The sequence below is a fragment of the Erpetoichthys calabaricus genome, chromosome 4 (genome assembly GCF_900747795.2).
Source record: "Erpetoichthys calabaricus chromosome 4, fErpCal1.3, whole genome shotgun sequence".
NCBI classification, from domain to species: Eukaryota; Metazoa; Chordata; class Cladistia; order Polypteriformes; family Polypteridae; genus Erpetoichthys; species Erpetoichthys calabaricus.
This window is the reverse complement of record NC_041397.2, coordinates 181,152,850-181,168,475: the sequence shown is the minus strand read 5'-3', so window position 1 is coordinate 181,168,475 and position 15,626 is coordinate 181,152,850. Positions and strand designations below refer to the sequence as shown.

The 15,626-nt window shown below is 40.3% G+C and overlaps 1 protein-coding gene across 3 annotated transcripts in view; it reads left to right on the top strand.

Annotated features, from left to right (window-relative positions):
* jade3 (jade family PHD finger 3) overlaps positions 1-11,675 on the top strand; it is an 82,300-nt gene extending 70,625 nt beyond the window's left edge. For all 3 annotated transcript variants that reach the window (XM_028800018.2, XM_051927092.1, XM_028800020.2), the window contains one exon: positions 10,526-11,675. In XM_028800018.2, the coding sequence (XP_028655851.2) occupies positions 10,526-11,409 (884 nt within the window). In that variant the 3' untranslated portion in view covers positions 11,410-11,675. The remainder of the gene's footprint in view (positions 1-10,525) is intronic.
* The last annotated feature ends 3,951 nt before the right edge of the window (positions 11,676-15,626 follow it).

The following is a 15,626-nucleotide window of genomic DNA, read 5'->3' as shown; positions in this document are numbered from 1 at the left end:
CATTACAATTCCTTTAGTTTCTGGTCAGTAAGCTAGAGGACCGCTTACAGGGCCAGATGCAGTGTAATGTCAGTTAATTTTACTTCCAAGCCAAACTGATCCTCATCCCATAGCCGTGAATTTGAGTTGCCCACTTTCTTTACCTAAATTGATCTAACATGCCAGAGATTGTTCACTGTGGAGAACTGTAACTTTGGTTACAACAGGCATGCGTCAGCTTTTCACTTTGTGTTATAGGCAGTATCCATGGCCTCCTATGCATTAAACTTCCACATTCTTGCATTTCAAACAAAAAAGAAAAAACAGTGAAACCCAAATACACTTTGTACATTACTGTGAGCTAGTGGGACTTAAGTACATGTAAACCATTAATATTGACAAAAGTACAGAAGACAAGATCCTATTTCTGCTTTAACCCATTAGTTTACAGGTACATATTATTGGCTTATAAGGGTTTAATATTTATTTGCATATTTAAAAATATTGGTTATTTATCTATCTCTATCCATCCAATTATCCATCCATGTAAAATTCCGTTACAATGAACTTCCAGGGACCAAAAAAATATTTAGTTGTAATGAAAATTTTGTTGTAATGACATTCTGTATTTGCTGCTGTAGTGCTTTCTTTAACTTGCGTCCAGGCGTCTGCAATCATTTCAATAGCTTCTTTCGCGTTAATTTTAATCTTCTCTTGTCTACAAGTTATGCTGATGAGAATTTTTCTCAGCATTTCCTTGCGATAATACACTTTCAGGTTGCGAATGATGCCAAAATCCAATGGCTGAAGCACTGCTGTGCAGCTGGGTGGGAGGAATTCAACACAAACATTATCTAAACGTGGAAGCATGTTGTGGGCAGCACAGTTATCAATCAGAAGCCGAATCATCCTTTTTTTTTTCTTCTTCATATTGTGAGGTTTGTGAGCTCTTTTGGGATTCCCCCCACCCAATGGGAACGTCACACTGAAGTGTGTCGTGAAGTGTGATTGCCGCGTCTGTGTAAGACTGTTTGTCTGTTGCCAGGGCAGGGCAACAGCAGGCTCACAGTGGTGTAGTGAGGCGCCACAGAAGAGAATCCTAAAAAATCGGGGTTGCGCTAGAAGTCCCTGTCTTACGTGCCAAAACACGAGGCTGAGTGTCAGTACTTTAGCAAAACCAGCTTTATTCAGCTTGAAACAGGAACAGCAGGGTTATTTATTGTAGCAGGGTCTGCCACTCTCCTATAAACAGACACAGCAGTCAGGCAGGGTTGTGGCTAGGTTAGTGGCCAAGTAATCCTGTTCCCTGCATTTACAATGTTCCTTGCATCACCCATTGAGTTCGCTTTGGCAGAGAGGCGCAGCAGAGCTGTGAGTCTGCTGTTGCCCCGGCAACATATAAACAGTCTTCCACGCACTTCGGGATGCTCTTCGGCATGTTGTCCAGTTGGGAAAGGACCCAAGAGGGTTTAGAAACCTCACATTTTCTTGAATGAGTGCTGCATTAATAGGTATGTTTCTTGAACGAGCATCACTTAACCACACAAAAACAGCTTTTTCGACGCCTTCAAATGCAGCAGTTTGCATACATTTGCAACCTGAGATTTTTTTATCTTTTTTTTTTGCTGTCTTTCAAGAAAGTTGACAGTGTCGATGGCGAAATTCCAAATTCACTGGCAACGTCTTTTTTCTTTTTGCCACAATCAAGAGCTGCAAAAGTGTAAAGTTTTTTTTCTAATACGAACTGTTATCATTTTTTTTGTGTCTGCCGTTTGTATAGGAGGGTGACAATGAGTTAAATTCCAATGGATGTTTTTTAAATGTTGACGAGCGATAAGCAAAAGGTATCACTGAAAACCACCAAAAACAGCAAAAAAAAACAGTATAAGCAAAGTTCGAAGAAAGACTGTTTAAAAAAAAAAAAAATAAAAAATTGTTTGGGGATCGTTGTGCACAACTGAGCTGCGACCACAGAACTAACTGCTCAGTGAATGATTCATTCAAGGTCTTTTGGGTACTTCGTTGTAATGAAAGTATCTGCTGAATGTACTTTGTAGTAATGAGACGACTTTGGTCTGTTGTCATATGGGGAAACTGTCAGAACCATAAAAATATTTAGTTGTAATGAAATTTTTATTGTAAAGATATTCGTTGTAACGGGATTTTACATATACAGTGGAACCTCGAGATACGATCACCTCTGTATACGAGAAATTCAAAATACGAGGAAAGTATGAGCGAAAAATTCAGATCTAAATGCGAGCATTGGCTCGCGTAACGAGCCACGAGCCAGGCTGTGGGTATAGCTCGCAGCTTAGTGAGGGGGCGTGGTAGCAGTTGCGAGCCGCGATCTGCGGTGTCTGCGTTTCTCACTTAAGTGCACAGGTGGGAAACTGCCCACATCTGTGATTGTTCCTGTGGCTGATGGGCTGCAGCTGCCATGTCCTCCCCGCATATATAGAGAAGCGCGAGGCGGTTAAGGGGGAAAAGAAGTAAAAGAAAAGAGAGGAGAGAGAGCGCGCGCGCAGAGGCAGGCAGGCATCAGGAAGTTGGTGCGGGAGAGCGAGCGAGCGCAGGCTCGCATGTAGCTGAACAGTGAGCTGAACAGGCGAGCCAAACAGCTGAAGCAGGACGGTGTAGAGAAGGTCAGCTGCATTAAGAGTGTCTCGCCTGTTGCAGAGCCCGCAGGTGAGACGCTAACAGAGAAGAAGCACCGGGGATTGTCATCTGTTTTTTAAAGACTGCATCCTTTTGACGTTTTAACCTCGTGTTAAAGGATTGTTATTCTTGTGTATTTTAAACCTCCACTTCACAACTGTTTTAAGGATTATTTATTTAAAGATTTATTGAATGCTCTACTGCACTTTGGACACCTGTTTTGATTCTTTTAATAATCAGTTATATTATTTACCAGTGTTATTTATTAAAGGTAGACTACGGTATATATAATTTATCAGTGTTATTTGTTAGGAAAATTGATTTTTATGTTAATATATTTGGGGTGCGGAATGAATTAACTGGATTTCCATTATTTTCAATGGGGAAGTTTGTTCTAGATACGAGAAATTCGCTATACAAGCTCAGTGCTGGAACGAATTAAACTCGTATCTAGAGGTTCCACTGTATATATGTATGTAATATACAGTAGATCTATAATATATAGATATATAGATCTATATATGGAAGATGATCCGCTGTGGCAACCCTTAACGGGAGCAGCTTAAAGAAGAATTATATATAATGTTTGTTTATTAACAACACTTATATTTGTATATGAACCAATTGGTTTGGTGTGTTAGGTGTTTTATAGTACTGTTATGCATTTGAACTATACTGGTTAATGTGCATGTTGTTGTGAGACAGAGTCTCAGGGAATTATTGTGAGTAACTAGAAGACCAGAAGATGTAAATGCAGGAGAAAAATCACCTTAAGTGCCAGGCAAGGGTAAAAACTCAAAGATCAAAAAAAAGAGTACAAGCAAACAAAACAAAGGGGCAAACCAAAAATCGAAGTCAAATGGGAATTTAATACCTAAACATACCTAATAATTGTCCTACTTAAAAACGGCTAACTGTTATTGAAGAGTAGTTTTTTTACCTAACCAAGAAATAGTCTTGATTGAAACTGTGGCAATATTTATACCAGAAGTCCAGTTGCGTGAGAGAGTGGCGACCACCGTCACATGACACGCAGATCACTTCACATAAGCAAATAACTAGAGAAAATCAAAATGCATTCATCCAACGATGTGGGTCTGTTCCTTGCTCCCTCTTCCATAATGGAAGCCTCTTAATCCCGACACCTTCAGTAAAGTAACTGAGATGAGCTAGGCAGATAAGGACAGACCATACTTGGAGCAAGGGGATGGCGTAAAAGTGATCAGTGCTTTTATTACAACAACAAAAAAAATCCAAATAGTGTCCCAAAGTGCAGTGCTCAAAACTGTCAATAAATCAATAATCCATTAAAGGAAGTGAACTGTGGAGGTTAAAATCAAACAGAAAAACAGATAAAAACGAGGTTAAAACAGCACAGTGCAGGAAACTCATTAAAAATACGCATGCTCTGGTGCCTTTCTTTAAAACTGACACCTCTCCGTCTTATCCTATTCAGGCCTCACAGAAGGGGAAAAGTCACCCAGCAGTGCAGGAAACTCATTAAAAATACGCATGCCCTGGTGCCTTCCTTTAAAACTGATGCCTCTCCGTCTCAAGCCTCACAGAAAAGGGAAAAGTCACCCGGCAGGTGCAGACTCCCATTTCAACCAGCCCGTGTCCCCTGCCACCAATCCCATGGCATCCGCAGACAACCACTGAGCTCTGCTCCGCTTGAACCACTGCCAATCCTGGCTCCACCCGGAGAAAGTACCCCTGTGCATGATGGTTGCTCCTAGTCCCAAAATGCTCAACAGGAGCAACCCGCAGCCCCCTTTCTGGACGATGGCCACACATTCCTCATAGGACTTCATTCCCTCCACCTGCTTCCGTACATTACACCGGCTTGTTTTCTTTCTTTCTCCTGACTGCTTCTTCTCTCGTCTTTCAGCCTCCTTTCTCTTTTCTTAACTCTTCTTCTTTCCTTTCTTTCTTAACATGTATTCCCCTTTATATGCTGGGGAACTGTTGCAGGTGCGATCACCTGATTGCTGCCCCGAGCTGATAAGGCAATCAGACTTCCCGCACAAATGCCGTCAAGGCAACGCACGGACGACTGCCCACCTCACACCAACCTGCAGAGGAGGCGTCGTCATGGCAGACTGCTTGCACCTGCTCCCAATCCCCAGCGTGAGTGCGTTCACTATTTATATATTAAAACGGCCTGTTTTTTTGAGCTGCGGACCCGCTATATCACAATTCAAAACATATTAAAATCATTTTCAAACAGTTGGAATCAAGTTAAGAATGAAGAATAACTCCCATATAGTCACAAATGTGTAGTTATAATGCACACATTATTGATTTAATTTCTATATTTGTGCTTGTATTGGTTAAGGTTCTGTATGTTGTTTGCATACCACCAGACACACTCTTAAGTATTTTCTGGGTGTACTATTTTGGTTAAACATGTTATTTTGAAAGGCAGTTGGTTCAAGCTATGATAGGACTTTGTAGAGTACGGTTGAGTCAGTATGTAAACAGGCAAGGTATAGAGATAGAAGTACCTCAAAAAACTAGTGGGTTAAAGCAAACTGTAAACACCTCTTCATTTTCTCATCTACATGTCTAGTTCAGGATCACATGGAAGGATGGAAAAAGCCATGGATAGAGCAGCTGTCCATTGCATGGCACACAGGTATACATCCACACAAGTGCCAGTGACTGATCTGTCATTTTCACATAACAGTTTGTGGTAATAATAATCTCAACACCCTAAATCCAATTCAAAGATGTGGAGATTCGAATGTGTATACTAGCAGCTTTAGGTACAAGGCATGAACCAGCCCTGGACAGAACGCCAGTCCATTGCAGGGCCATCTTACATGCACACACACACACATGTGGGAAATTTATAATCTCTAGTTAACTTGCATGTTTTTTGAGGAAAACCAACACAGCCAGAAAAAAACATGTAAACCCCACATAGACAGTGACTGGGTACTGGCTTCCCTCTCATGATGCAGCCTGTGCAGCAGACTCAATATAGTTCTAGTCAGTAATAGTGTGTGATATTATTTTTAAGCATTTCCAGCTTTTAACAGTTTTCTTAAGCAGCTTCACAGATAGTTAGTCATTTTTTTACTTAATGTACTTAAAGGAAAGGGAAATGTATTTTCATGTTATTCTGTCCACTGCACTAAAAGGTGTTTAATGTACAGCTGATTTCCTATGGGCAAGTGACTACAATAATAACAATAATAATAATAATAATAATAATAAATGTTTACATTTATGCAGAGCTTTTCTCACTACTCAAAGCACTTTTCATAGTGAGTGGGGAACAACTTCAGGTTATGTCAGGTTTGGGAGCATGGACTTTTACAGCGCTTTGCCACATCCACCACACAATGAAATAGCTTGGGATCCTGGTTGACAACCCCCCCAGGCAGACACACAGTCCAGTCCCACCCCCCAGAAGTGGCCATCTGTCTGCCGTGGCCAGGGGTTACATGAGAACCCCTTGGACTGGTCCAGCTGATAAGGTCCTCAACAGTGAGCCGAATCACACTCGGGGAATTGCGCCACATGGCCGTAGTACCATAACTGACACTCCCTTACAATGCAGGCAGGGACTCCGTGAACAACCACTTGTTTGACACAGTCAACCCAGCAGAACCCAAGGATTCTCCGAAGAGAGACAGTACCGAAGGAGTCCAGTCATCGTCTCAGGTCACTGGATAATATACTATATAATATTAATATAATATTGCAAAACAGGAAGCACCAGGACTCTAAAGACTTGAACCTTCATCCTTTTGCAAAAATATCGGGAGTGCCACATGCCCCTTTCCAGCAATCTCCAAAGCTCTCTCAATCCTTTTACTGACTTTGTAGGAAGAGTCATCAGAGACAAGAATGTGTAGCTGCCGAGGTAAGTAAATCTCTCGACAAGGTCAATGTCCTCTCCGCAGACAGACACACTGACGATGTCTGCGCCTAAGAGGTCCTTCAAGGACTAGATCTTGGTCTTTATCAAGGACACTTGCAAGCCCAGATACTCAGATCCCTTGCTCAGTCTCTCTCAAAAGCCCCAATCAGAGTTTCCATTGACTCTGCAAAGATGACAGCATCATCAGCAAAGTCAAGATTAGTGAATCTTTCTTCACCAACAGATGCCCCACAGTCGCTGGATCCCACGACCCTACCCAATACCCAGCCCATGTAAGCATGAACAAGGGCACACCCCTGACGAACTCCAAAATCACCTGGGAAAAACACACAGCTTCTGCCTCCTCTCTGCACAGCACTCACAGTACCAGTGTACAGGCCAACCATGAAATCCAGCAACTTCGGGGGGATCCCACAAAGTCTCGGCATGTCCCACAGGGTAGCTCAATCAACTTGAGTCGAACACTTTACAAAAACCAATAAAAGCTGCAAAGAAACTCTGACGATATTCACGTTTGTGCTCAATAAGAACCCTCAGTGCTAGGATGCAGTCAATGGTAGACTTCTTTGGCGTAAAGCCATATTGATCCGGTCGCTTGTAGGTGAGCAAGTGATCACATATCCCATTGAGGATGACCCTAGAACGGACCTTATTTGGCAACAAAAGCAGTGTTATCCTCCTGTAGTTGCTGCAGTCCAGGCAATCATGCTTCCCTTTCAAGACAGGGATGACAAGTTCTGTTTTCCTGGGGAGGAGGCTTCCGATAACTTTCCCCCATCCCCTTCATAATGCGAGCAGCCTTCCTATGAGCAGCTGCAGCAGAGCTACTCCCGCGGAGAAGTCCTGTCTGCCATTTCAGAGCTTCGTGAAGTTTTTATGGTGGCTGGAGTGCCAATCCTGCTACTAACCCCCAAGATTTCCCTGTAAGCTGAAGGACCGCTTGCAAGGCCGGATGTACTTTTAACATTATGCCCAGGACATAGAGCCACCTCAACCACCACTAATGTGTAGCATCCACCTGGATGATATGATGGCAGCCATTTTTGCACCAGTATGCGCACCATACATTAACTATTAGGTGGTGAAGTGGTGAGACAGGTAAATAGAGACAGGATACAAATCCATACGACCAAAAGTATCGCACTTTACACAAAATTTATCTGATAAACACGAACGAATAAGTTTTCTTGGAGTTCTATATGAATCTGAAAGATCACGCTTGCGTATATAGCATGTCACAACATGTGACGAATTGTCAGCAATAATAGTTTCGAAAGACAGATGTATATGCAGCGATAATAGTTTTGAAAGACATGTATATATGTGTATGTACAGTACTGTGCGAAAGTTTTAGGCAGGTGTGAAAAAATGCTGTAAACAAAGAATGCTTTCAGAAATATAAATGATTTATTGTTATCAATTTACAAAATGCAAAGTGAGCGAACAAAAGAAAAAACTAAATCAAATCAATATTTGGTGTTACTACCTTTTGCCTTCAAACCAGCATCAATTCTTATAGGTACACTTGCACAAAGTCAGGGATTTTGTAGGATTATAGTCAGGTGTATGATCAACTAATTATACCCAACAGGTACTAATGATCATCAATGTCACACGTAGGTTGAAACACAGTCATTAACTGAAACAGAAACAGCTGTGTAGGAGGCTTAAAACTGGGTGAGGAACAGCCAAACTCTGCTACCAAGGTGAGGTTGTGGAAGACAGTTTCATGTCATGGCAAGATTGAGCACAGCAACAAGACACAAGGTAGTATACTGTATCAGCAAGGTCTCTCCCAGACAAAGATTTTAAAGCAGACTGGGGTTTCAAGATGTGCTGTTCAAGCTCTTTTGAAGAAGCACAAAGAAACGGGCAACGTTAAGGATCGTAGACGCAGTGGTTGGCCAAGGAAACTTAGTGCAGCAGATGAAAGACACATCAAGCTTATTACCCTTCGAAATCGGAAGATGTCCAGCAGTGCCATCAGCTCAGAACTGGCAGAAACCAGTGGGGCCCAGGTACACCCATCTACTGTCCGGAGAAGTCTGGCCAGAAGTGGTCTTCATGGAAGAGTTGCAGCCAAAAAGCCATACCTCCGGCATGGAAACAAGGCCAAGCGACTCAAGTATGCACGAAAACATAGGAACTGGGGTGCAGAAAAATGGCAACAGGTGCTCTGGACTGATGAGTCAAAATTTGAAATATTTGGCTGTAGCAGAAGGCAGTTTGTTCGTCAAGGGGCTGGAGAGCGGTACAATAATGAGTGTCTGCAGGCAACAGTGAAGCATGGTGTGGAGGTTCCTTGAACGTTTGGGGCTGCATTTCTGCAAATGGAGTTGGAGATTTGGTCAGGATTAATGGTGTTCTCAATGCCGAGAAATAAAGGCAGATATGTATACATCATGCAGTACCATCAGGGAGGCGTATGATTGGCCCCAAATTTATTCTGCAGCAGGACGACCACCCCAAACATACAGCCAAAGTCATTAAGAACTATCTTCAGCGTAAAGAACAAGAAGTAGTCCTGGAAGTGATGGTATGGCCCCCCCAGAGATTTAGATTTCTCTTTTGTTCATTCACTGCATTTTGTTGATTGATTGAAAATAAATAATTAACACTTCCATTTTTGAAAGCATTCTTTGTTTACAGCATTTTTTCACACCTGCCTAAAACTTTTGCACAGTACTGTATATATACACACCAATATATGAACAAAAGTAATTAACTGAAACAGAAACAGATATATAGAGGGAATAAAACTGGGATGAGACAAACACACTAAAAAGATGAAAATCTTACACTATGGCAAGAGTGAGTATAGCCTCAAGTGATAATTCTGCATCCTCAACATCTCTGCCAGGCAGAAAGTCTGTAGCAGATAGGTGTTTACAGTTGTGCTCTCCAAGCTCTAATCCAGACCAGCAAACAAATGGGCAAGGTTGAGGACTGTAAAATGGAGTGGTTGGTCTTGGAAACGGAGTGCAGCAAATGAGAAATACATCAAGCTTACTTCATTTTGAAATCAGATGATGTCTAGAACTGCAATCAACACGCAGCTTCCAGAAATCACCAGGACCTAGTTAATGTAGAATCACTGGTAAACTGACAATTTAATCTGAGTACTTCGCTTCAGTTTCTACAATTGCAAGCCACTATTTCCAGGAGATTACTAGGATGGAATTCTCATCACAATTATTTCATGCTGTTATTCTGAGTTTTCCATTGCACAATGAAGATCATAGACTGAAGCCAAGATGTATCCTTTAGATTCTTAAAGTAGGTACTCTCAGTACGTTGCCTACACCTTCTTAGTCTGTCTTTAAAAACCATATGCAGGAAGAGGTGGCAATATTCAACCTTGAGTATAATTTTTTTTTCATTGAAGCTGCAGTAATTTTGTGTTTTGTTTTGTTTTCATTTTTTAATCCCTGTTTATTACTATATTATTATACAATTTTCTTGTATGTACTTGCTATAATTAGGTTATTCCAGTATATTAGTGCTTGTTTCACATTTTTTAAATATAAAACTGGCCTGTTCAAGGGGGAGTCGTCAATCCGTGCATTTCTGATTTATAGTTTTACTAGATCGATGGGTGTTGATATCTTCATCTTGTAATGCTTTATGCAAGTGTTCAATTTTCTTTTGTATTCCTTTTCAATGTTTTTTTTTCTAGAACAGTTAAATGTGTAATGTCTCTAAAAAATTATATTTGTAATATTTTACTTTTAATTATAATCTTAGACAGTGGCCATCCAACCAAAGTTTTAGGTCTGTCTCCTATCCACAGGTCTCCAAAATGATTACTATATAAACAGACACTTGTTGATTATATTTTGACATACAAATGGTGATTTTATTTTAAATACTAACTAACCTTTGTGCATAATGATAATGTACATTGTATAATTTTCAAATAGTGATGATATGAGAATTTATTTTTGCATTTATGCACTATTTTTAAAAGCCACATTTTTATTTGAACATTTTATTTTTTAGGACTTCCTTTGTCGTGCCCTCCAGAAAGTGTTCTGTTCAGAACTCCTCCCAGAATAACTTTGAAGTTAAAGATGCCAAAGGTGAATTCAGGAACCAGCAAAACAGTCTCCAAGTCAAAAAATGGACCCTTGTGCCCTGATAACAGTGGTAATGTTTACAAGAGTAGTACTGTTGCTATGCACAGCCTCCTTAAAGCCAGTGAGAAACTTCGGTCGCATCATCATCGAGTCCACAAAGGTGATGATTGCAATGGTTTGCTGTCAAGCTCAGGGCGTTCACAGCCTGAGACAGTAGGAGTTAGCGATGTCTTTTCCAGTACTCCTCGTGGGAAACCTTCAGCACTTCACATTGGTATGCATGTCCAGTCTTCAAATGGGGACAGTAAACTTGACCAAGAAAGAGCTTGTCCCAGCAAATCCAATGGAGTGGTAGACAAGGCAGTGAAACACAGGGACAGCTCCTGTCAAACGACATATGAGCAAGGTCTGTCTAACCATTTTTCTGTTCAGGGAGGAGGTACTTTTCGAAAATCAGCTATGGAACATTTCAGCCGTTCTTTCAAAGAGGTCACAGACAGCCTTATGAGAACAACTGAGGACTTAAGGAGTTCAGAAAAATCCTCAAGAAAAGCTGCCACTAAGGAGCGCCTGTGGGCCAAATCAGTCCCTGAGAGACAGAGTGGTAGCAAACACAATTACCAGGAGAGCGATGGCTACTGTCCAGATCTTGAACTGAGCGATTCTGAACCTGAGATCAATGACAAGCGTAAGCTTCTACTCCTACAGCGCAGTAGCTCAGAATGTGAAAGTCCTGGTCGAAATTTTGGCAAAGGCAGCAGCTGCAACAAACTAAAATTAGTTCAGCGCTCATCTGTGCAAAGGTGATGACAAAACTGGAAAGGGATTGTAATGCTGCATGTCTTGAACATTAGTCTTTCAGAGATTAAGACAAATGATGTGCCAAGAGTTTTTCATTGACTGCTCAACAGCAACTGTGAATCACTGTTCTGTCTCAGAAATGATCTCCGATCATTAAGCTGTTGTGTTATGGTGCTATACAATTACGGTTAGAAGAGATTTGGAGAAAGCGTTACTGCCATGAGGTGTGCACTGTGTAAAAAAACATTTTTTTACACTGCTAAAAAAAACAAGTATGTTCTGAAAATGTGACTTGAATTCATGTAGCTGGTTTTTTTGGGATTTCACTATTAAAAAGAGATCCATTAAAATGATAATACAATTATTATGAAGATGATCACCGACTAGGATAAAAGATTACCTCTGCAAAAATGGTGGGAAGATAGATAGATAGAAAATGCACATTGAAGTCAAGCCATTTTTGACCTTTGCTGTGACTGAGTCGCGGTTTATTTTTCTTTTTTCTTTTGTTCTTTCTTTTAAGCATTAAAATGTAAATAATGAGTCAACAACCCATAAAAGAAAAGAAACTATACTTAAAATGTGTTTTTATTAAAAAAATTTATTTTTAATTGAGAATGAATTATGAACCAATTTCTGTATACATTTGATATCATTTCCACATATAATGAAATGCTAGAGGAGTTATCAGAAGCACCTTCCAACCTTAAACATTCGTGTAAGGTGATGTCCATCCCTTCCTAAAAGTTTTTTTTTCTTTTTATATGACTTGTGTAGATTTTACGCTGTCTTTTGTCTTATGTTCTTGCTTGTTATTAAACTACAAGTTAGAATCACAAAATACGTTTCTATAAATCATCCTAGCTCCCCATTACAAATGTGTAATGTTTGCAGTTGCCCTCTATTCATAGGGAGGTAGAAGGATGTGGCACTTTTGAAAAATTTAAGTAGCTTTATGTAGTTCATGGGTTAGTGGGCCTTTGTTTGATGTAATAAGTGGAAAATATGAAAGCTTGCAGGGTTGTCCGAGACTCCCAATCACACATACAAAGATATATACATTTGAAAACCACAGGAATGCTTCAAAATAATCTGTTTTTATGTTTATTCACGGAGTGATAAATAACATGTAAGGAATCTGCTCACGTACTACTTCTGCAGAGCCATCAAGATATCATTTAATTCTTCTCACATTCCAAAAGTGCGCATGTTACCTTCGAGGTCAAGTCCAGATTAGCCCTGTGTGGGTGTAGGCATGTTTGTGGATGCACTCCATCACTGAATACAGCTAGCAGGGTAAGCTCCCCCATCCACAGCCATTATTGGAATTAAATGGGTTTAGCAGTGAAAGCATGAGGGGTTTGACGTATTTCAGAGAGAGGAAAATAGTCTGTCCTAGCAGGAGTATATGAAAGCATGAGTTTGCTTTGGATTAAGTGCCAGTTAATACAGACTTGTATCGTTGTAGGAGCCAGTGGTCCTGTCAGTATGTTTAGGCTATGAAAGAAAGCATGTGCCAAATCAAAGAGGACATGTAAAATACTCTTCTTGTGGAGAAACTTCTGGCCTAGCACTTGCATATCTTCACATGCAGTCTCCCTGGCGCTGACAGCTGCTATAATACCATAGTAAAATGGGGAACTAAAACCGTGAACGTATACTCTGAAATAAATAGTTAATACACATTTCAAGGTGTTTCTGTCTCGTTATCTTGAGAAATGACAAAGAAGTAGTATATTTACGTTAATGATTTCAAGATTGACCTTTATCTCAGGCTATCACAGTGCAAATATAATGCTAAAACCCCCACACAGCATCATCACAGAAACTTAAGGATGTGTCCTACTCCAATAGACTGGGAGAATGAAACCTTTTTTGTCTCAGACATGCGTGGGGGCATAATCCAGATCTTCCAAGTTCTCAAAGGCATTGATAAAGTAGATCCAGCAGAATTCTTTTAAGTTAACTATGAATCACATACTCAAGGATACCAGTGGAAATTAAGGGGAAGTGCATTTAGGACTGAAGCCTAGAAGCACTTCTTTGTTCCAGATTCCTACCACTCTATAATTATAAACTACCAAGACATGTAGTTGAAGCAGAAACCTTGACAACCCTTAAGAAGTCTCCTGTCATTTCTAAAATTTCTTGTGATTCTTAAAAGCCTGTAACCAGTGTAAATTCATACAAAGATGTTTGTTTCCATATTGACAATCATTGCTACTTTATCAGCTGTAATTCAAAAGTAAATTTAACAAGGAGGCTGAAGCCGAGAAGTCTGGTTAGAAATACATTGTGCGCTAATGACTGATGATCTAACATTTCTTTGCAGAGATATATGTAGACGCATGGAGCAGGTTACTATGATGAGCACTGTGGTTACAATTGGCACATGCAATAAGGAGAACAGGAGCTGTTCTGTTATACCCCATGTTTCTCAGAATTATTACTGTATATTAATCTGAGCAGCTGTAAAGTGGAAAGAGTCACTAAGGTGAATCTATTTGTCTCTATACTGATACAATTCTGTTGATACTCTACTGTGGTATTGCATTACACAACGTTTGTGTGACCATAGGAGGTATTGTTTTGAGCTAACATACCCAAGAAAATCTAGTTGTGATGCCATTGTAGCTAATGTCTAAAGCACCTAGATATTCTGTATGAGAACAAATAGAATAGTTTTTTTTTTAACGTACACATAAATTAGCAGTCATATGATAGAAGTTGTGGTAGGTAGAAACAGTAAATAATTGTTTGAAACATTTTATATACAAAATAAATATGCATGTATTTTTATACAAAGTATTTTACCACGTCTGACTTTTTTCAGATCATTCAGGGTTTTTTTTTTAAATTTGAAGTAGAGAAAAGCTAAAAGAGAGGACATCTAAATTTAGTACTTCTTTTTTTTTTTGTTAATTGTGCCCTCCCCATCACCGGGATCTCAGGTTAGTTACTGAGCGCATAAGGGTCAGCTGTTTTTAATCCTTGGGTGAAAATAACACATGGTTATGACCAGCCTAGTCCAATATACAGTAAATGTGACACATTTATACCTTTAACCACAGGCTTGAATTGGTCGTCTCACATAATTTACAGGCACATCATGGGATGCGTAAATCTACTGTAATACTCTGTTGGCAGATGAGTAAAAAGCCGAACATTTTGACTGATATGGGCTACCTGGTGCTTTGGAAATCTCATACCACCTGTCACGGTTGACAGAGATCGTGTAATGACTTGGGGCAGCTTTGCTGCATCAGGAGTACAAGAAACTGCACCAGAAATAGGTCATATGTAGGTAGGCTAAAACACATATTGTTAGGGCATATTATGTAGCAAGGCAGTGATCTGGATGCCAAAACAAAATTGTATGTCTGAATGACTGAAGAAAAAATAAAGTTCAGTCCAGTGTGTTTCTTCACGCCAGTCCCAAGCTTATCAGAAAGCATAATGTGTATTCCTAAGCATTTCATCTTATATTGTGCAAATCGGCCACCCATTTCTGTTTTATGAAGGAAGGAAGGTCATCTTTTCTGTGTCTAACATTGATGTATTTCTAAAGAGGAAGTTGTTCTAAGTCAGCTTACTGCACCCTGTCTTATAACAGATGTCTGCATGAATAACCTTCTGTTATAGCAAAACAGCTTTGTCAGCTTTTAATCCTTCGTAGTCTGTAAGCAACTAATTGGCTTTCACATAATTCAGAGAAGGAAGGTTGATATATTAATGTGTGCAAAAGACTAAATGGAAGGGCAGTAAGTCGCAAGTGGATTGGAGAGCCAATGATCAAATGGTGGTAGATATGAAAAAGTGTTTAGGGGAGAGGTAAGGCAGGCACTGTGTGGCAATGAAGAGTTGCCAGGCAGCTGGACAACTACAGCAGAAGTAGTAAGGGTGACAGAAGGGTGCCTGGTGTGACATCTGGAAAGCGGAAGGAGAAAAAGGAAACCTGGTGGTGGAATGAGGAAATACAGGAGAGTATACAGAGGAAGAGAATGGCAAAGAAGAAGTGGGATAGACAGAGAGATGCAGAAAGTAGACGAGTACAAGGAGATAAGGCACAAGATGAAGAGAGAGGTTGCGAAGGCTAAAGAAAAGGCGTATGATGAGTAGTATGAGAGGTTGGACACTAAGGAGGGAGAAAATGACCTGGACCAATTGGCTAGAGAGAGGGTCCGAGCTAGGAAAGATGTACAGCAGGTTAGGGTAATAAAGGA